General features: G+C 44.6%; 3 protein-coding genes across 5 annotated transcripts; 2 read left to right on the top strand and 1 right to left on the bottom strand.

The window, feature by feature from the left end:
- Positions 1 to 70: 70 nt before the first annotated feature.
- Positions 71 to 7,618, top strand: zgc:100918 (Rab7 domain-containing protein). 2 transcript variants are annotated; one of them, XM_014128290.2, is made up of 6 exons: positions 71 to 326; positions 2,921 to 3,040; positions 3,290 to 3,416; positions 4,150 to 4,368; positions 5,642 to 5,770; positions 6,036 to 7,618. In XM_014128290.2, exons 2-6 carry the CDS (start codon positions 2,988 to 2,990, stop codon positions 6,123 to 6,125), a joined length of 618 nt encoding a protein of 205 aa, XP_013983765.1. In that variant the 5' UTR covers positions 71 to 326; positions 2,921 to 2,987; the 3' UTR covers positions 6,126 to 7,618. The 2 variants fall into 2 exon arrangements, with proteins under 2 accessions (XP_013983765.1, XP_013983766.1); XM_014128291.2 differs by having other exon boundaries at positions 123 to 326; positions 2,965 to 3,040.
- Positions 7,619 to 8,239: 621 nt separating this feature from the next.
- lage3 (L antigen family member 3) lies at positions 8,240 to 9,101 on the bottom strand. The gene has a single exon (NM_001140598.1). It carries the CDS (start codon positions 8,721 to 8,723, stop codon positions 8,472 to 8,474), a length of 252 nt encoding a protein of 83 aa, NP_001134070.1. The 5' UTR covers positions 8,724 to 9,101; the 3' UTR covers positions 8,240 to 8,471.
- Positions 9,102 to 9,324: 223 nt separating this feature from the next.
- On the top strand, positions 9,325 to 22,083 carry LOC106563065 (cGMP-dependent protein kinase 1). Of its 2 annotated transcripts, XM_045689904.1 has the most exons (22): positions 9,325 to 9,552; positions 9,672 to 9,785; positions 10,094 to 10,293; positions 10,563 to 10,695; positions 10,873 to 10,939; positions 11,163 to 11,262; positions 14,083 to 14,196; positions 15,935 to 16,040; positions 16,930 to 16,993; positions 17,669 to 17,746; positions 17,941 to 18,035; positions 18,686 to 18,751; positions 19,050 to 19,124; positions 19,294 to 19,390; positions 19,535 to 19,674; positions 19,768 to 19,857; positions 20,246 to 20,387; positions 20,540 to 20,703; positions 20,840 to 20,962; positions 21,145 to 21,207; positions 21,436 to 21,502; positions 21,591 to 22,083. In XM_045689904.1, exons 3-22 carry the CDS (start codon positions 10,098 to 10,100, stop codon positions 21,687 to 21,689), a joined length of 2,079 nt encoding a protein of 692 aa, XP_045545860.1. In that variant the 5' UTR covers positions 9,325 to 9,552; positions 9,672 to 9,785; positions 10,094 to 10,097; the 3' UTR covers positions 21,690 to 22,083. The 2 variants fall into 2 exon arrangements, with proteins under 2 accessions (XP_045545860.1, XP_045545859.1); XM_045689903.1 differs by having other exon boundaries at positions 9,325 to 9,785.
- Positions 22,084 to 22,397: the final 314 nt, after the last annotated feature.

Here is a 22,397-nt window from a genome sequence, read left to right on the forward strand (position 1 = left end):
TCACTTCCAGGACACGCACAGATACAGGGTGCAATTCATATTATAGGAAAAGAATAAACAATTGATGCGAATATTTAAAGGGCGTTCATTGGTTTCGACCTGGGGACACGTCAACCCCTCGTGACTGCCATATTGAGCAACGGCGTAACAAAAGGCGGATGTTCTTAGCTAGGACAAGATTTTATCAAGCTGGTTAACGTCAGTTGGTCAGGCTTTTCACTTTCACTTCTTGAAAAATAGCAAGTAATCCCGGCAAAACTGACATCAAGGGGCTAAGTTGTTAAATTGTCCCTGTGTCGTAACATCGTCGCTTGACTATTGAACAGGTAACGTTAACTGGTCCACATTTTTTTGTATTTATTCTTACACTAGCTAGCTCGCTAACGTTAGAACATCGTTTTCTGTGACAGTGCATATAACGTTAGCTAGCTAGTATTTCGATGATGAATGAGTAAAGTTAGCTAACGATTTGTCGTATATCTGCGTACTTGGTTGGGATCAATCAGCATGAGCCGTTAGCCTAGCTGTTTGACAGTTCTTGATAGTCGGCAGTGCAGCGTGACCAGTCAGCAGATGGCTAGTTAGCATACACTGCCTGCTAGACAGAATAGACCCCGACCCTATTTTTGCTTACACTTGTACTGGGGTCTGACAGTCTTCCTGTTTAGATTAAGACACAGCAGAGCCGGTGCGAGATAAGGCTCAGAAAATGTACCTCAATCCAGGGATGAGAAATGCATTATCCTCCGAATTGTCTCATTGTCCCAACCATTACACTGAGAAGATTGAACTACTGATAGTTTTCTCGGAAAACTGCCCTTGTCATCATGCTAAGTAGCAGAAGCCATTTTGGAATGTCAATGTAAGCCAATCAGCTCCTTTTGTTGTTAAATGCAACGTGCCATCCCATAATGGCTGCTGTGGCTACTGCTAGTTAGCATGAAGAAAAACAGCAGTTTACTAAAAACTAGCAGTCTTTCGGGTGTAACAGTTGGCATAATGGGACAATTGAGAAAAAGGCATTTCTCATCCCTGGATTTCCGAGCCATATATTGTGCCCGCTCAGCTGTCTCTCTAATGAGGAAGTCTGTCTGACCCTAGCCCAATTGTGGACTAAAAGAGGATTACCTTACTCCTTATACTCCAAAGACCTTACAATTTCTGTTTAGATGTGTATTGGCTTTGGCAGCCAAATACTCCATCTAAATGTGAATTAATTCTCAATTGCGGTACGGTTCTGGAAACATAAAACCCTCTACTTTCATATCACATAAAAAATTTTTAAAAAAAATGCAAAATATACACTCTACTGTACACTGTTTTAACTGGATTTAACGCAGTTGTCGCCAACAGTATTTTTCAGTGACAACACATTTGTGGTTTCAGTCTTATATTTAAACACAGGTGTTCGGAGACGCAGATGGCTAATTAGCACAGGTACGCCTCTGTCTTCAGGCTGTTTTCCATAAACAAATGCTGTAACATGGAAGTATGGCTGTGTAGGAACCATAACCCTAGATGGGTTGGTTGTTTAGCAACAAAACCCACGTGTGTGGAACTATGGGGCAAAACAGACGGGCTTAGATTAACATGTAAACTACATTTTTTTTCTCCAGCGTTTATTGAAAACATAAATACATTTGCACAATGAGCACTTGTCTCTCAAATACCTCGTTACAGTTGTTGGTTAGCTGGCTAGTGAATATTTGCCGTATTGGCATAGGTGTGACATCCGTCAAAACGACCCCAAAACGAACAAGATAAAACTATCTCAAACGTGCCACCTACGATTCCCCACATGGCAGCTTCTTGCCATTTTTGTTTCTCCCTGATGAGACATGTTTCATATGTTTTTAACGTTCAGAACGAGCATTGGGGCTCTTAACAAAAATCCCCCAGCTAGAAGATACTATCATCAATAGGTGCTAAAGGCAAAGATTTGTATAACTTACCCAAGATGGACCACAGCCTGTCGTTTCCAATGGAAGCAAATTCATTATAGTGGGCAGAACAAGCAAGGAGGTGGACAGAGCCATGCATGAGCTAGCGAGATCCATTCTAGCATGTATTTGCATATTTCTGTTAGGCAACGCCAACTCTGAAGTGTGCGGGTGCAATAACTCAATTCGTCCTTGCACTCCTAAACAACGCAATTTTTTAAAAACTTTGGCAAAGGGTAAAGTCGACAAAACTTGGTCCAGTCTGTTCGTAACAGATTCTAGTACAGAAAACTGTATTGAGATCAAATGTTTCATCAATGACAAAATTAGCAGAATGACAGACAAAATCCACCTCTCTCCATCTGCTTCCACAGCTGGCAACTGGGCTTCCTCTCATCACTATATTTGGTGATTAGTGGTCATGCTAACCGGATGCTTCAGATTTATACATCCGGTGAAACATCATAAAGGTAGTTAGCATCAATGAATGGGTTAATCTGACCCCAGTGCAGCTGTAAGCGAGAGTAGGGTCAGAATCTATTCTGGCTACAGTGCCAGTCTGGTAACATCAAGGTCACGTTTTTTGTTATTTGCTACAGTTAATAAGATCACAATTTTAGTTGGGCCTACTTAATTAGATTTTAACTAGCTATTCCGTTTAAAGGTTTTACAGATGGACAGTCTATTGCATTTCAAGTTAGCCAGCTACATATTTAGCTAGATGGTATGCTAATTTACTAACGGTTCTTAGCAAAGGGGAAGGGGTGATGGGTTTTGTATTTCTGAACTTAAAACGTTATTAATCATTAGTTATAATAGAGACCTGAGGGGTGCCATACCTAGTCAGTTCTCCAACTGAATGTATTCAACTGAAATGTCTTCCGCATTTAACCCAACGAACAAGTCTGTGTCACGTGTAAATAAGGGTGTTATCACAATTAACCCAAAAGCCGGCTGTTTCTTGACGACTGACTTCCCAGTTCCAGATCCAGCTAGTTGACTGTCGTCCTGTCCCGTTTGTCAGAAGAGTAACATCCCCAGGGAAGGATGGCCTCCCGTAAGAAGGTGCTGCTGAAGGTGATCATCCTCGGAGACTCTGGGTGAGTTACCAGAAGATGATCATGGTGTTTACACAACCAGATGTCACTCATTTTGGATATTCCCAACAGACGTGTATAGGTTCTGTAGCACCCTTGCATTTGAGTGTACCACGGCCTCTGTCAAGAAGTCAGGATCTTTCTGGCACATGTAGCTGTGCAGGTCGTCAGTGGTTCGAAGCCCTTCTCTGGCTGTTACTCTTAATCGCTACAGTTCTATATGTGCAGCTAAGTGTGTGTGTTCCTTCCCAGGGTAGGGAAGACTTCTCTGATGAACCAGTATGTAAATAAGAAGTTCAGTAACCAGTACAAGGCCACTATAGGAGCTGACTTCCTCACCAAGGAGGTGATGGTGGACGACAGGCTGGTCACCATGCAGGTGCGTCTTGTGTGTGTGTGTGTGTGCTGGTATATTTAAGCAATAAGGCATGAGGGAGTGTGGTAATGTCCAATATACCACAGCTAAGGGCTGTTCTTAGGCACAACGCAAAGTGGAGTGGCTGGATACAGCCCTTAGCCGTGGTATATTTGTCATATACCACAAACCCCCAAGGTGCCTTATTGCTATTATAAACTGGTTAGAAAGTGTAATTACAGAAGTAAAAAGACCGGTTTTGTCATACCCGTGGTATACTGTCTGATATACCATGGCTGTCAGCCAATCAGCATCCAGGGCTCGAGCCACCCAGTTTATGATATTAGCCTAGTCATGAGTGCTTACCTCCGCTGGCTTGTCATAGTGTGTTTAAGTCAGAGATTGTGCAACTCATTCTGTGACGAGTCATATGGTGTCAATCCCTCTTTCCCTCTCTTTATTACCTCTTACGCATCTCTCTCACCCTTTCCCTCTCTCTCTTTCCTCCCTCTCTCCCACCCCCATGTCCTGTAAAGAGTTTTTGATGCAAGGCACATTTCTGTGAAAACAGACAATTAAATGCTATTTTCTTAATCGCTGTTCCCCCCTTTCTCACCCTTTCTCTTTTTCCTCCTCACTCCGATCCTCTCCCTCTCGCTCTCCTTTTCTCTCCCTCTCTGTGTAATCACCTTTAAAAATGATCCAACAAAGTACTAAAATGCCAGAAACATGGTTATCAACATGTCTCTTCTGTCAGATCTGGGACACGGCGGGGCAGGAGCGGTTCCAGTCTCTGGGCGTGGCGTTCTACCGCGGCGCTGACTGCTGTGTGCTCGTCTACGATGTCACGGCGCCCAACACCTTCAAGACACTGGACAGCTGGAGGGATGAGTTCCTGATCCAGGCCAGCCCCAGAGACCCAGACAACTTCCCCTTTGTGGTGCTAGGCAACAAGATTGACCTCGAGAACAGACAGGTTGGTGTCTCTGTGTCCGTCCATTGGAGAGCCAGAACAGGCAGGTGGTGGGGCGTAGGCAGTACAGAGTCAGACTTGGTCAAATGTTTGTTGTGATTCCTACATCCCTTAACCTTTTCATGCATGAGTTCCAAATATCTCTAACGGTCACCCTAGCGTGAGTTTAAAAAAAAACATTTATTAAATGTTTATGTGCAGTGATGTCAGAATGCACTCACTGTTCCAAAATGTGATTGTTATGCAACAGGACCGGTCAAACCAAGGCACTCAGCCTATAGATAATTATCAGGCAAAGTTTTGTCAATTTTAAAGTTATTTTCTAGCTAGTTTTTTTTTTCTAATAACATTTTGAATTGAGGCGTGTTCTGCCTGCTCATTAATTCACACAGAAGTCGACCCTTTCACTGTATATCGCGTTGTCGTTTCTACTGTAGCACGCCGTATGTATGGAGCGTAATGTAGTTAACTGTTATTCAGTTTCAAGCACTGGTGACAAATAATGCATTCCTATTCTTGCATAGATTATAATGGACACATAATGTGTGTCAAATACTTTTTTCAAGGTTGTACTGATTTATGGTGAGCTAATGCTAAGCTAATTGCCAGCTATATGTGGCACCATGTTTGTTGACATGCAATGCATTCTGGTTGTCACACAAACGTCTGTCAGACCAAAGATGTTATAATGAGTTAAAGAGATGGTTCACTCGTCTTTTGAGTAAACATCCAGAAGTGAACGATGGAAGTGGATGATGGGTAAACTGACGCAACTCATCTTGTAACCTTTTTTGAAACCGTAATTCATATTACGGTGTCTGTCAGCTGAGAGTTGGCTAAATATGACCGCTTGTGTTAGGTCACTCTTTTCTCAGTTAGCACTGACTAATGTAGCCAAAATGTTCCCGTTTTGGATGAGAATTGTCTTATGCTGTCACTACTTCTGTGAATGTCTGAAAATTGCATCCAAAAATAAGCTGCTCACATTGAGGACATAACGCTGTAAAGACAAAATGCTAAATGTTTCTGTGAAAAAAATATATATATATTTTAAAAAATGTGGCCAGCTCAAACGCTGACTGTTGCGTCAATCGTAACTGGGCGTTCTAAATAAGTGTTCTAGTTTGAGCGCACGCTGCAGGGACCACTGTAGAACGATCACACCGTGTTCGTACGTGTCAAAGGGTTAAAAGGATGAGTATGCGCCACAGGTAGTTCCATGTAAAATGAGGAAGAATGTATGACACAATGGCGTTAATAATCTTATGTTGTGTAGGTGACGACAAAACGTGCCCAGGCCTGGTGTGCCAGTAAGAGCAGCATCCCCTACTTTGAGACCAGCGCCAAGGAGGCCATCAACGTAGACCAAGCATTCCAGACCATTGCCCGCAATGCCCTTAAACAGGTACACACACAAAATATAGACTCAAGCAGCCACAGGTAAACCTGTAGCCAGAGTGCCTCCAGCTGTTCAGAAACTCCCTTTCTCTCCCTGGCTGGAAAACACCTGTTAGACTGGTTCACTGAGGTTGCTGTGGACCTCATGATGTCATAGTCAAACACTGTGTCATCAAAGAGGAATATTTTTTGGGGGGGGTAGAATTCTTGTACTTCTGATTTGTGCACACTGTTTGTGGCTGTGTGTAATCCCATGCTTTGTGTGTCTGTAGGAGTCTGAGGTGGAGACGTATGACTTCCCAGACCAAATCAAACTGAGAGACGACCGGCCCGCCGCCTCCAGCGACAGCTGCTCCTGTTGAGACCAACCGACGCCGGATGGATAGAGGGGGACCAGGAAGACATGGGTTGCATCTCAACAATTGTCCTTGTCTCCTTTACCTCCTCTGCACTGGTGTGAAAGACTGGGACAGGCGAGGCTAATTCGGAGGCCGTCTCCCACACAGCCTTCCCGTGTTCTCACATCAGTGCAGATGAAGATGAGTCGAGGGGAGATTGAGATGCACCCCATGGAGAGAGCCAGGGCCCCCCCCCCCCCCCCCCAGTCGATGCCCCCAATCCTCTCCCCTCAGTCAGCTACAGAAGATTCCAGATGAAAAAAAAAGAAAACACTTATTTTTCTTAACTCCCTGTCTCCAGTGGTGACCTGACCGACAGGAAGGAGAAAGCCCCTCTTGCACAGCATCACTTTTTAATAAGGTAGAATCGTCGATACTATGGAAAATACAATCATGATGCTCCTATTATAATGATTTCTAATAATGTTTTCGTGTCTTTTGTTCTGGTTTTAATTGTTCCTTTCTATAATACTGAGGTGCAGACTGCTCATCTGTCTGTTTGTGATCCAGGTAGACATTCTCCTTAACTACAGATCTAGGATCAGATTCCTATTTTCCACAGAACCTAACCTTAACCATTGGAGGGATTAAAAACGGATCCTGTGTCAGTGTTAAGGAGAAATTTGTACCTACTCGACTCGCTCTGTGCCTTTCATCTCATGACAAGTATTACTGTGGCAGATTTCGTATGTATGTGTTATTTTTCTGCAGTTCTTATGTTGCCAAACTTTGTCAACCCTAGACCTTTTCTTTGGTGTGTTTCTCGTTGAACCAGTTCTCTTCAATTATTTTGTGTTTTAAACCGTAGTGTAGAGAGTGATAAGCTAATCAGATACATTGAAAGTAAATCTGCAATTAGAATACGAAGGTGTGCACCGAAATTCGGTCAACCCAACAGCATCCCTCTGCAGTATCAGTTCTGCATTTAGGTTCTGTTCTCCTTTTTATATTGTATTAAGTTCTGTACATTTCTTGTTTTTGTTGCCTTATCCATACTACTCATTACTATGTCCCTGTACATTGGCTGTAAATTCTCGAGTCCAAAGTCAAACCTAACCTCAAGGCCTCTAATAAATCTAAACATATCTGATTTGTGTAAGCAGTATGGTACTACAATAGTTTCTGTCATATTATTTTAACACCACTTGTCAGGTCTAGAAGGCTATCTCGAAGTGTCTAGTGAAAGAAGGGTCTTTGTGTTGGTTTGGGATGTCCTCTGCTCTAACAGTAGTCCCAGGCCAGACTTTCATTCCACTGTATCTTAAATCTGCCTATCTACACCATCAACTAGTGTTGCTCTATAGTCATGTAACAGAAAAGAACATGTTCTTAAACCAATTAACATAAATCCTTAGTCCTATGTGATGATTTTTAGCACAACTCCTACTTCAACTGTCATCTTTTATTGAATATGCTCTTTCTCCACCGTAAACAAATAAATGTTTACTTTATGGAAATATGTCAGTTGTCTTTCTTTAGTCATATTATTGGACCTGCAGGGCCCACTGCTCTAAATGTAATTCTAATCTGTGACAATGTTTGCATTGAACTATACTGAATGTACAAAACATTAGGAACTGCTTCCTACTATTGAGTTGCACCACATTTTGCCCTCAGAACAGCCTTAATTAGTTGGTGTGGACTCTACAAAGTGTCAAGTATTCCACAGGGTTGCTGGCCCATGTTGACTCCAATGCTTCCCACAGATGTCCTTTGGGTGGTGGACCATTCTTGATACAGATACAGGAAACTGTTGAGTGTGAAAAACCCAACAGCGTTGCAGTTCTTGACACTCAAGCCAGTGCACCTGGCACCTACTCCCATACCCAATTCAAAGGCACATATATTTTGTCTTGCCAATTCACCCTCTGAATGGCACACATTCAAAATCCATATCTCAGTTGTCTCAAGGCTTAGAAATCCTTTAACCGGTCTCCTCCCCTTCATCTACACTGATTTTAAGTGGCTTTAACAAGTGACATCAATAAAGGATCATATCTTTCACCTGGTTAGTCTCATGGAAATAGCAAGTGTTCCTAATGTTTTGTGCAATCACTGATGTAAAACAAATTAATTTTGAAAAATAGAAAGTTTATTCCACAATACAACCAAAATACAACCTAATTAATACAGACAAATCTAAACAAAGAAATAGTCTATCCATCTGTCACTGAAATAAGGCAATTCCCATCTGTCTAAAATAGCACTTGTACTTTGTTTTTTGTTCCAGGTCCCTTATTTGAATAGGATAACCGAAATTGGGACACGTGTGTCCATCTGTACTGGGATTCTCTTCTTTCCCTCTGGTCATCATGTCATTGTAGAGCAGCTGTGTGTTTGTGTGGTCACAGAGACAGGGGGTCCAAAGGCCTCCATGGTCTCCATCACAAGGGAGAGGTGGTCCATAAACGACCCCACAGAGACACGCAGAATACGGGCCTCATCGGCTCTCCACCTCCTGATGGAAAGAGAGACGGAAGAGACAGGAGATGAAGGAGAAAGCATCACATGGACGGTCAGAATGATACAACTCAACAACCTCGTATACAGTAGTACCACCATACACACTTACACCATTGATTACACTTGGTGGTAGTACACGCGAACACACAGCAGACACTCACACAGACAGCGTGCTGCCGGACACCGTGAGCTCCTTGCTGATGCCTCCTTTCCGGGGCTCGCGGTCTGGGGAGAGGGACTGGAGCGCGATGGACGCCTCGCGACTTGATGGGAACGGGACGTCTAGTGCACTGCGGGACTGTCAAGGAAGTTTTCACTCTGTTTCATGCTAAATGATCAAAATATGCATACAATGTTAAAGAGGCAATTTACGACCAAGCGTTAATGTCAATAACCGTTATATTGACGTCTTATGTGGAGTACATAGGATACAATTCCAATTTGCCTTGCTTGTGATTGTTTTCCGTGCAGGGCGCCGCCATGATGGTTTTTCTTCTAAGTAAATCTAGATGTTGGCGACCGCAGATTCGCCCGAATGCAACAAATATAGATTTACATTCTGATATGGAGATTCGCCACGGTTGATGAATAAAGTTGTTTTTATATACACAAAAAGATGTAACGTGGATTTGTCTACATAAAAAAAGTTTTAAAAAGTTGTTAACAATCTTATTAGCAATAAACATATTGAGCTGACACATCTCAGGCAAAACATGTGAATCCAATATGGATGTTGATAAGGATATTATTTAATTGATGTAAACTAATCACCCATACATTTATGTAAAAATATATGTACATTTGTATGCCAATGGACGCGCGCGCACCGCTCCGCGTATGGCTATATTGGATACTCTAGAAATTGTCATTTGAGTGATCGGTTCTTCACTCGAGCGCAACCGGCAAAGGGCGAGAATGTGTCTGGTTGGTATGTCTATCTATCTTCATGATCTGAAGTGTCTTTATACACCTTTAAAACTTCCGTTTTAATTAACATTCGTCGCAGTCTCATTTCGATTAGCCTATCCTGTTTGCTTTTCACATCAGCTATAAATCAATTTACACATGATGAGATTGGAGATCGGCACATAACTGTGAATGCAGCATTAGCAGTCGGTAGGAGCTTCTTCTTCACTTACACCCAGACAAGCGCTTGGACAGGTAAGACAAAATGTTTTACTTTTTCAAATGTATTTTTACTGCATAAACTCGACATTCCCAAAGTATCAGTAAGTGGTTTATGTGTGTTAGATATTTCCGTTTTATTGTAACCTGTATGTGCATATATATGGTTATTGTATTTCACTGTGTTTGTGGGATTAAGCAGGCAATAATTAATTTAGCATGTGGTGGAGTCCCCAAAACCCACTAGCGAAACTCTTTATTCCTCATGCCTGTGTGTGTGTGTGCCTCTGTCTGCCTGCCTTTCCTCCTGCATGTAATGTGCATGCTTTATATGTGCATATCAGGGTTATGGGTACTCTGAGGGACTTGCAGTTTGCACTGCAGCTGAAGATCGAGGAGCTCCGTCAGAGAGACAGTCTGATAGATGAGCTGGAGTTGGAGCTGGACACCAAGGATGATCTCATCCGACAGCTGCAGACAGAACTGGACCGCCATCGCAACGCTCCACAACACACAGGGACCACTGGGAGCACAGAGAACACAGGTAGGTACTACTCGTTACACCTTAAATAACATTAACATGCACCTCTAATACATCACAGCCCTCGGGGAAACGCAAAACAACACAGGGTACCAAACCAGTCCTAACTCTCCTGGAGGTGTTCAGTGAATTCAAGGGTAGTTATGCATGAACCTGGGAGCCATCACTCTCAAGGCTAATGTGACAGATTGGGGTTGAACGCGGTCTCCTACTTGCCACGAGACTGTGTTAGCTCGCTGAGGTAAAGCCTAACCAAAATGGGTGTCTGTCAGGACCCGGGCTGTCCCCACCAGTGCCTGATGAGCCGCAGAGGACTAAGAGACAGGCAATATCAGCAGAACCCACAGCCCTGGACCCTGCCCAACTCACACATGTCACACTCACCAACTACAGCAAGAGTGAAGAGTGAGTACACGCACGCATACAAACGCACGCACGCACGCACGCACGCACGCACGCACGCACGCACGCACACACACACACACACACACACACACACACACACACACACACACACACACACACACACACACACACACACACACACACACACACTGATCCTGTCTCTGTACATGTGTACAGGTCTAGAGAGCTGATCCATAGAGCTCTGTTGGAGAATGAATTCATGAAACACCTGGAGCAGGGACAGGTACTAGTATTACTACGACTGTATAGTATTACTGTGGTACTACTGCTACTCTCACTGTCTATTCTTAGATATCCATTTATTTATCTCCTCCCCCCTCTCTCTCACATACTCTCTCTTTTGCTCTCAATTTAATTAAACAAATGCTATATTTTTATAAACAGGTCTCTTGCTTTGTCTCTCTCTCTTTGTCTTTTTCTCTATGTCTCTCACTCTCACCCTGTAGATTCAGACCATAGTTGACTGTATGCATCCCACTCGTCTGGCCCGGGGCTGCTGTGTCATACAGGAGGGAGACGACGGATCTCTGGTCTATGTACTGGAGGGTGAGAGGCATGAAGGGAGGTGGAGGGATGGGGTGGAGGGAGGGAGGGAGGGAGGGAGGGAGGGAGGGAGGGAGGGAGGGATGAAATGAAAGAGAGGAAGGGGGAAAATAGGGCAATGAAGAGGGATAGAGAGAAGGGGGGAGGGAGGGTGAGCGAGAAGGGGAGAGAGGGTGAGAGATGGAGGGCGGGAGGGAGGGTGAGAGATGGAGGGAGGGTGAGAGATGGAGGGAGGGAGGGAGGGAGGGTGAAAGAGGAGGGCGAGACTGTGAGAGAGGAAGGGGGAGGGAAGTAGATAGGTGAGAAGTTATGATAGTCTAGGCGAAAGGGGAGGCAAGGGAGGGACAGATAATACCACAATGAGACAGATATTTCACAGAATGTATAAATGTGAAGCATCCGGTTGGCGTTTCACTACCAAGTATGGTAGTGAGAGGAAGTCCAGTGGCCGGCAGTGGGAGATGATGGAACGAGATGGATTTTGGCAGACATTCTGCTAATTTACTCATCAAACATTTGATCTCAATACAGTTTTCTGTTCCCAAAACTACAATTTGTTACGAACAGAGTGGACTACGTTCTTTAGACTTTACCCTTTGCCAAGATTTTTAAAAATAGAAGGCGTGGAAAGGTGAATTGAGTTACTGCACACGTGCACTTCAGAGTAGGCGTTCCCCAAATGCTAGAACACGCCAATAGGATCTCACTAGCTCGTGCTTGGCTCTGCCCACCTCCTTGCTTGTTCTGCCATCTATGGCTCATTTGTTCCCATTTGAAACAACAGGCTGTGGTCTATCTTGGTTAAGTTATAAAAATCTTTGAATATACTGTATATATCAGGTGATATCATACAGTGAGCTCACTGTAGCAGAGGCAGACAGGTCACACACACACACACACACACACACACACACACACACACACACACACACACACACACACACACACAACTTCTTGCTCTCTCAGGCGCTCTGAAACATCTGTTCTTGACACCTCGACTCCTCTCCTCTTAAAAATATCTAATCTGTCCTCTCTTTTTACCACAGTCTCTTTGTCTCTCTCTGTTTCTCATTCACACACACACAGACACACCCAATTAGGCCATGTTGATTATACAGTCCGTTCACTTTGGTAAACATCCATCTAGAGAGTGTGGGTGTATTACCATGAAGAGATGATTAATATTAATGCAGTCCTTTACAGTTAAAGTCGGAAGTTTACATACACCGTAGCCAAATACATTTAAACTCAGTTTTTCACAATTCCTGACATTTAATCCTAGTAAAAATGCCCTGTCTTAGGTCAGTTAGGATCACCACTTTATTTTAAGAATGTGAAATGTCAGAATAATATTAAAGAGAATGATTTATTTCAGCTTTTATTTCTTTCATCGCATTCCTAGTGTGTCAGAAGTTTACATACACTCAATTAGTATTTGGTAGCATTGCCTTTAAATTGTTTAACTTGAGCCAAACGTTTCGGGTAGCCTTCCACAAGCTTCCCACAGTAAGTTGGGTGAATTTTGGCCCATTCCTCCTTAAAGAGCTGGTGTAACTGAGTCAGGTTTGTAGACCTCCTTACTCGCACATGCTTTTCAGTTCTGCCCACAAATTTTCTGTAGGGTTGAGGTCAGGGCTTTGGGATGGCCACTCCAATAACTTGACTTTGTTTTCCTTAAGCCATTTTTCCACAACTTTGGAAGTATGCTTGGGGTCATTGTCCATTTGGAAGACCAATTTGCGACCAAGCTTTAACTTCCTGACTGATGTTTTGAGATGTTGCTTCAATATATCCACATAATTTCCCCTCCTCATGATGCCATCGATTTTGTGAAGCGCACCAGTCCCTCCTGCAGCAAAGCACCCACACAACATGATGCTGCCACCCCCGTGCTTCACGGTTGGGATGGTGTTCTTCGGCTTGCAAGCCTCCCCCTTTTTCCTCCAAACATAACAATGGTCATTAAGGCCAAACAGTTCTATTTTTGTTTCGTCAGACCAGAGGACATTTCTCCAAAAAGTACGATCTTTGTCCCCATGTGCAGTTGCGAACTGATACTTTTGTACCTGTTTCCTCCACCATCTTCACAAGGTCCTTTGCTGTTGTTCTGGGATTGATTTGCACTTTTCGCACCAAAGAACGTTCATCTCTAGGAGACAGAACGCATCTCCTTCCTGAGCGGTATGACGGCTGCGTGGTCCCATGGTGTTTATACTTGCGTATTATTGTTTGTAAAGATAAACGTGGTACCTTCAGGCATTCGGACATTGCTCCATGGATGAACCAGACTTGTGGAGGTCTACAATTTTTTTTCTGAGGTCTTGGCTGATTTCTTTTCATTTTCCCATGATGTCAAGCAAAGAGGGACTGAGTTTGAAGGTAGGCCTTGAAATACATCCACAGGTGTATCAGAAGCTTCTAAAGCCATGACATCATTTTCTGGAATTTTCCAAGCTGTTTAAAGGCACAGTCAATTTAGTGTATGTAAACTTCTGACCCACTGGAATTGTGATACAGTGAATTATAGTGAAATAATCTGTAAACAATTGTTGGAAAAATTACTTCTGTCATGCACGAAGTAGATGTCCTAACCGACTTGCCAAAACTATAGTTCGTTAACATGAAATGTGTGGAGTGGTTAAAAAACGAGTTTTAATGACTCCAACCTGTGTATGTAAACTTCCGACTTCAACTGTGTGAATGAGTGGGGAGTTGGGGAGTTCTGTTCATTTCAGGCAGGTTTGATAATGTAATGTTGTTTATGTGGGTGCCTGAGTGTGTGCGTGTGCGTGTGCGTGTGTGTGTGCGGTTGTGTGTGTGTAGAGGGAAAGGTGGAGGTGACTAAAGGGGAACAGAAGCTGTGCACCATCGATCCCGGGAAGGTCTTTGGAGAACTGGCCATCCTCTACAACTGTACCAGGACTGCTACTGTTACAGGTAACACTCTCACACACACACACACACACACACACACACACACACACACACACACACACACACACACACTCTCATCACTGCTATTTTAGGTAGGACACACACACACTTATTTGATTGAGTTCAGGATTAGGAATTGTTTTTGTAGTTTTTGTAATTTCTTCATCCTCCTCTCCGCCACTGACGTTTAGTCTGATGGATTGAGGTGAGATTTGGTGTCAGACGTGTGTGTGTGTGTGTGTGTGTGTGTGTGTGTGTGTGTGTGTGTGTGTGTGTGTGTGTGTGTGTGTGTGTGTGTGTGTGTGTGTGTGTGTGTGTGTGTGTGTGTGTGTGTGTGTGTGTGTGTTGAGGCTAAGTGATTGGGGTGAGGCGTGGTGTCAGATCTACGCTGTGCTAAAAGTATTTATTTAATTTCAGCAGAGAGATACAGTAATAATTGAAAATCCTCCCACGGGTCATTTTCACACACACACACACCTGTAGGCGGTGACTGTCTGATTTGCGCTGTAATATGCTGTCAGAAGGCTGCCTGCCTGTGTGTGTGTGTGCGTGTGCGTGTGTGTGTGTGTGTATGTGTCTGCGTGAGTATGTGACAACCTCCGCAGTTCACAAATCGTCCTCTGACATCTTCTACTCTTTCTTCTTTTTTGTCTCTCACTCTCCCTCTCTCTCTGAGTGGTGAAGTGTTTACTGTACAATGCTATTCAGGGTCGGGCAGTTATTGGTCTGCTGAGCGAGAGGGGGAGAGAGAGGTGAATAGGAAAAGAAACAACTCCTCTTGCTGCTCTCTCAGTCCCTCTCCTTTAGCATCACTCCCCCATCCTTTCCCCTCCTCTGTCCTCTCCTCTTTCCACACCTGTAAGACCTTTGATTTGACCATGTGTCGACAGCGTTCGATTTTGCCCCTTCATTCGTCCTCATCCTTGTCTCTGTCTCTCTCCATCACCGGAGTTGACTGACAGGTAGTGAACATGTGTGGTGGGGGGTGGGGGTGGGAGGGGTCTGTGAGGGGTGGAAGGAAGAGGTGAGAGATATATATATATAATCTATATAATTACCCTCTTATTAGAATAGAGAGAAACAACGTGTGTGTGTGTGTTATAGCAGATAATTAGAGTGGGATGTGAAGGCTCTCATCTCTAGAAGGAGAACTGTTGAGATAATGGCATTTCCTATCAACTGCTATGTGTACTGTGCTGACACATGTTGTTGCACATGTGACTGCGTGTGTACTTTTGTCCGTGTATTATTGTGTGGGTATGTTTTTGCATAAAGTGTGTATTAATACAGTATGTGTGGTTGTACATGTGTGTGAGAGAGAGAGTGCGAGAAAGAGAGAGACCTTGAAACTGTGCCCTGTTCATTCCTTTAGCAACCACGCACACACACGCATGCAGGGCCTGCATCTCTCTGATTGTTTGTGTATGTAAGGCTTTCATTGAGATTCCCTCTACTGGTTACTTGCTAAAGGATTGAATCATATTATCATCTTTTTGTCGCGTTGAATGGGATGGAGAGTGTTCCTGTGAGCATAGGTGTGAATATGGAGGCTTTGAAATTCATTGGAATTACTCTTCTTTCACCCCTCTCCACTTCCTCATATCTCTCTCTGAACCCTTCTCTCTACCTTTCTATCCCCTATCTTCTCTCGTTCTTTCTCTCTCTCTCTCCCCTCTCTTTCTCCTCTCCCTCTTTCTTCCTCTGTGTTTCTCGCTCTCCATTTCTCCATCTCTCCCTTCAGCTCTGACTGACATTAAGCTGTGGGCAATAGACAGACAGGGTTTCCAGACCATCATGATGAGGACTGGACTCATTAAACACTCCCAGTATATGGAGTTCCTCCGCAGGTAACACACACACACACAGCTAACACACACACACACAAACACAGGCACGCACGCACGCACCCACACACACACAAGCACGGTTCGCTTCTGCTTGGAACACACTCTTTATTATGCAGCTATGCAGACTTCTGTGAGCCTAGTTGGATAGACAGATGATTAAGACTCAGTAGCCACAGAACACAGAACGTTCGCTAGCTTCTGTCACGTCTAGGGTTGCAAAGCTACAAGTCATTTACCAAAGTTACCGGAATCTTCTGTCATTTTGGTAATTAACAGGTAATCTATGGCAATCTATGGTAATTTTGGTAATTTATACTCAAATAACTTACTTTATTTAATTTTTTTAAGTATTTATATATATATGATTCATTTTTTATATGATTCATTTTTTATATCTGTGTCCATATCGCGTGTGACTACCATATGAGCGGATGGACGGACAGAGACAGATACACATTCCTCTCCACCATTTCATCTGAGGGACAATAAAGTGCTGAAACCCTCATATTAAATGGTATTCACTAAGTTGATGGTTTATATTTAGAATAATGTGTTACAGCTTCATTCTATTTTTATTTTAAAATCATCTTATTTGATATATTTTGCATGTGATAATCCACGCAGAGGGCCAGAGATAATTACAAACACTTGTGATAATCTGAAGTACCCAAAATGGCCACTGGATGTTTTGTAATAAATTACATAAAATTCTTGAAAGTTACCAAAATTCTAGTAGTTTACTGGTAAACTTAGAAAGTTTCAAGTAATATATCCTCTCTTTGCAACCCTAGTCACGTATTTTCAAATTATTATTCACACAATTGATTTTGGCAAGAATGTTGTTGTTGTTCTCTCTCTCTCTCTCTCTTTCTCTTTCTCTCTCTGTTAGTGTTCCCTCCTTTCAGTCATTGCCTGAGGACGTTCTTAGTAAGGTAGCTGATGTTCTGGAGGAGGTGAGGAGTGCACATACACGCGCGCACACACACGCACACACACACACACACACACACACACACACACACACACACACACACACAGGCATGGTCAGATGGAGAGCAGCTGGTGGTGACAGTCAGTGTGGATTTGTTTTAAGAGTTTGTGTGTTCGTGTGTGTGCGTGAGGGCACTTGTGTGTGTGTGTGTTAACTGCATACTGCCATAGACACCAGTCACATGCCTTCCAGCTTTTAGAGACACGCAGACTGTTTCTCCTTTCTGTGGTAAAGTGCTTCTGTCTGAGAGCCATGCCCCTCTCTCTCTTCTCCCTTGCTGTCCTCTCTCTCCATCTCTTCCTCCATCTTTCACCCTCTCCCTTTGTATCTCTGCCCACCTCTCTCTCATCCTCTCTCTACTCCCACCACTGTGGGAGCTCTCCTCCTCTCTCCTGCTCTCCTCTCTCTCTCTCGCTCCCTCTGTCTCTCACCCTCTCCCTTTGTCTCTCTGCACACCTCTCTCTCTCCTATTCTGCTGTTCTGTCTCTTTCCCTCTCCCTTGTCCTCGCCTGCTCCCCACCTCTCTCTCTCCTCCTCTGCTGTCCTCTATCTCTCTCCCTCTCCCTTATCCTCTCCCAATCCCTTTCCTCATCTCTCTTGCTCTCTTTCTCCCTCTCTCTATCTCTCTCTCGCTCAGACTCACTACAGTGAAGGTGATTACATCATCAGGCAGGGCGCCACAGGAGACACCTTCTTCATCATCAGCGAAGGACAGGTGAGGAAGAGGAGGTCGAGGAGAGAAGTGTATAAAATCACAATCATACTGCCACCATGTGGACATAATCAGTAATGCAATTAAAACATACCAGTAATAATCATAATTTAAATTCAGACTTCCTCCCAATAACTTCCTCTCTCTTCCCCCCTCCTCTCCCCCCTTTTTTTCTCATCTCTCCTGTCTGCACTCAGGTAAAGGTCACGCAACAGAAATCATCCAATGAGGAGCCAGAGTTTCTGACCACACTCTCTAGGGGGGACTGGTTTGGAGAGCAGGCGCTAAAAGGGTGAGACAACAGCACCTCTAACAACCAAACAACACTCTAACAACCAAAGTCACCTCTAACAACCAAACAACAACAAGCAGCTTTAGAGAACAACCAAACACACCCCTCTAACAACCAAACACACCCCTCTAACAACCAAACAACACCTCTAACCACCAAACAACACCTCTAACCACCAAACAACACCTCTAACCACCAAACAACACCTCTAACCGCCAAAAACACCTCTAACCGCCAAACAACACCTCTAACCGCCAAACAACACCTCTAACCACCAAACAACACCTCTAACCACCAAATAACACCTCTAACGACCAAACAACACCTCTAACCATCAAACAACACCTCTAACCGCCAAACAACACCTCTAACCGCCAAACAACACCTCTAACCACCAAACAACACCTCTAACCACCAAACAACACCTCTAACGACCAAACAACACCTCTAACCACCAAACAACACCTCTAACGACCAAACAACAACCAGCAGCTTTAGAAAACAACCAAACACACCAACCAATTGCCTAAGTAAACATATACTCTCATAGGATTAGAGTAGAGTTGTGTTTTGCAAAGGAAGATAATAAAGATGACTGCTTATTTCTGTTTATAATGAACTAATTTCTAAATATTTCTCTCTCTACCCAGGGAGGATGTTCGCACAGCCAGTGTCACAGCTGTAGGAGGAGTGACCTGTCTGGTCGTGGACAGAGAGTGAGAGACCCCTGGGGGAGAGAGAGAGAGAGAGAGCATGAGTGCATGCCACAGGAGGCTGCTGAGGGGAGGATGGCTCAAAATAATGGCTGGAATGGAGTAAATGAGACGGTGTCAAACCCATGGAAACGACGTGTTTGATGAGTTCAATTACCATTCCCCTCCGGCCATTACTATGAGCCCGTCCTCCCCAATTAAGGCGCCACCAACATCCTGTGGTGCGTGCGTGTGTGTAACTGAACCCTTCTTCATTGGTAGATGCGGGGTTGCGTAACCCTAACCCCTCCCCTTGTTCCAGGTCATTCATGCAGCTGATAGGAGGGCTTGATGACGACAGCAGCAGACACAACGAGAGTGACGAGCTCAAGGCCAAGTAAGTGTCGCTACACCTCCGAATACTCTTCTTTCCCTCCTCCTTTCTCTTGTTTCACCAAACTAAGTTCAGTACATTTAGTTTGTGATATATCCAACCACACAGACTCAGCCAGTTTCAGTGAAAAGATATTGGGCAATTGATTGACCCCCACCCCCCCCGTCTCCAGGTTGGAGGCAGAGGCAGTGTTTTTCTCCAGTGTGTCTCTCAACGATTTCCACGTCATCTGCACCCTCGGAGTTGGAGGCTTCAGTCGCGTCGAACTGGTGAGTGTGTGTATAACGTGCGCGCGCTAACAGGACTGTGCATGCGCAACTACTGTGTGTGTGTGTGTGTGTGTGTGTGTGTGTGTGTGTGTGTGTGTGTGTGTGTGTGTGTGTTTTTAATATGTATAATGTGTGTGTGTTCAGGTGCAGTTGAAGAGTGACCCCAGCAGGTCGTTTGCTATGAAGGTTCTGAAGAAGCGTCACATTCTGGACACCAGTCAGCAGGGTCACATCCTCTCAGAGAGACGCATCATGATGGACGCACACGGCCCCTTCACCGTCCGGTACACACACACAAACACACACACACACACCACACAGCCACTTCACTGACAATTACGCACACACACACACTGACGCTGTGTGTCCTTGTCCAGGTTGTATCGTACGTTTAGGGACTCTAAGTATCTGTACATGCTGCAGGAGGCCTGTCTGGGAGGAGAGCTGTGGACTCTACTGAGTACCAGGTGTGTGTGTGTGTAGGTCTAGAACGACTGCAAATGAAACCTGACTATACACAAACTGCTCAGCCAGCTATCCACTAACCCTAGCTTCATGCCCACATCTCGGTTCAACTCTAACCCTCAACCACAACCCACAACCTAACCCTAGCTTCATGCCCACATCTCGGTTCAACCCTGAATCTAGCCTCAACCACAACCCCTAATCCCAGCTTCACGTCCACCTCCTAGTTCAACCCTAACCAGAATCCTAGCTTCACTGTCCACCTCCCAGTTCAACTCTACCCAGAACCCTTACCCTGGCAAATTGTTACATATCAATAGAGGCGCAGTTGATAGTCTGAGCACCCCTAGATCATCTATGGGACGAAACATGTTGATCTGACTCTTCTAGGGGTTCGTTTGAGGACGGCACCACACGGTTCTATACAGGCTGTGTTGTAGAGGCTCTGGCCTTCCTCCATGTTAGAGGCATCATCTACAGAGACCTCAAACCTGAGAACATCATACTGGACCACCGAGGATACGCCAAACTGGTACTAGTACACACACAAACACTTCCGACGCAGCCTAGAGTTTCGGAATAAGCAGGCAGTGTGGTTTTCATTCGTCTTCAGTTGATTGAATCTCGGGGCACAGACTCACAGAACAAAAAGCACCATATTTAGTGTGCGTGTTTATCTATCAGGTGGACTTTGGCTTTGCTAAGAAGGTGGGTCTGGGTCAGAAGACGTGGACGTTCTGTGGGACTCCAGAATACGTGGCCCCAGAGATCATCCTGAACAAGGGACATGACATCTCTGCTGACTGCTGGTCCCTGGGGATACTCATCTATGAACTGCTCAGCGGCAGGTACACCGTGTGTGTGTGGGTGTGTGTGTGTGTACATGCGTGCGTGTGTGCATGCGCAGAGATGGGATCTTCTTATTGGTCTCAATGCCGAGATTGTCTTTCTCTCTCTCTCTCTCCCTCCCCACCTCTTCTCCAGTCCTCCGTTCTCTGGTTCTGACCCTATGAACACCTATAACATCATCCTGAGAGGAATCGACATGGTGGAGTTCCCCAAGAAGATCTCCAAGAGTGCTGCCAACCTCATCAAACGCCTCTGCAGGTTACACACACACACACACACACACACACACACACACACACACACACACACACACACACACACACACACACACACACACACACACACACACCACACACAAACATAGAGCATAGAGACCTCATCAAATGGTGCTTGCGCAGAGTGTGTATATGTGACAGTGTGTGTGTGTGTCTGTTGCCCAGGGACAACCCATCTGAGAGGGTGGGGAACCAGAAGAATGGTGTGAAGGACATCCAGAAACACAAGTAAGAGTTACCATGGTGATGAGGACTACTAGACCTACCAGCCAATAGGACTGCATGGAACAGAAATAGCTACATTCTCTGAAAGGACGTTTTGTTCTTCAGCTCCCATACAGATTATTTTGCCTCAATTAGGGAATAGGGTGGCATTTTGGACACAGCCAAGGTCATCTTGATACAACAAGGAGAGCTGAGTTTAGTTGTCCTAGCTCTTTTTCTATTTGTCTTCAGGTGGTTTGAAGGTTTCAATTGGGAGGGACTCCGACAGACAACTCTGGCCCCTCCTTTCACTCCTACTGTGAGCATACACGTTAATACACACACCCATATACACACACACAGACACACACACACACACACACTCAGCCGTGTCTCCTCTTTCCCAGGTGGAGGGTCCACTGGACACCAGAAACTTTGACTGCTTCCCCGATGACAGCGAGGCCCCGCCCCCAGACGAGGAGTCCGGCTGGGACCTGGAGTTCTGATTTGGACAACATACATTAATGTAGAACAGACATGCCTTTCTGACATATAGATTAAGGCATCACGTCAGCTCTGGTGATGATATTTCTGACAGCGCCCTCCCGAATGCGACCCTGGTTGTGCTAGATTTAACTGGTGGGTTTACCAGGTGAGTTAGGAGTATCTGGCGGGTTTACCAGGTAAGCTAGCTACATCAGGTCGTGGCTCTGCCAAAGTGAGCTGGGGGAATCATAGAACCCCCAGGTAGCAGCGGCCAATCAGCTGCTGTTGTCACCTGCTCCTCCTCATGACAGTTTTCTACAATACAATAAGAATTTTTGGAGATTTGTTTGTGTTCATCTGTTTTGACTGGGGTGATTGTTAGTTTCTGCAGTATTTGGTCATAAAATATATAACCAAAATAAAAACATCTATCAAAAAAAACATAAAACTCTGTATCAAATGTCTGAATAACTCAGCAGAGCAGTGTCACCGAGAAGCACCCAGAGGGAGAGAGATGTGTGACTGTGCATGTAAAAGGAAGAATAAGGGGGAAGAGTGTGAGAATGAATGAGGGGAAAGTTAATGAAAGTTGAAACACAACCATTTCCTTTCTCGGATGTCACAGCTTTGAGACCCTTAGCAGCTATTTGAACCTCGTATGAGCTGTGACAGGTTATCAGATCCAAATAGGTCGTCCTGGGTCACCAGGGACTGTTAATCCATGGCAA

This window comes from Salmo salar, chromosome ssa11 (assembly GCF_905237065.1).
Source record: "Salmo salar chromosome ssa11, Ssal_v3.1, whole genome shotgun sequence".
Lineage (NCBI taxonomy): Eukaryota > Metazoa > Chordata > Actinopteri > Salmoniformes > Salmonidae > Salmo > Salmo salar.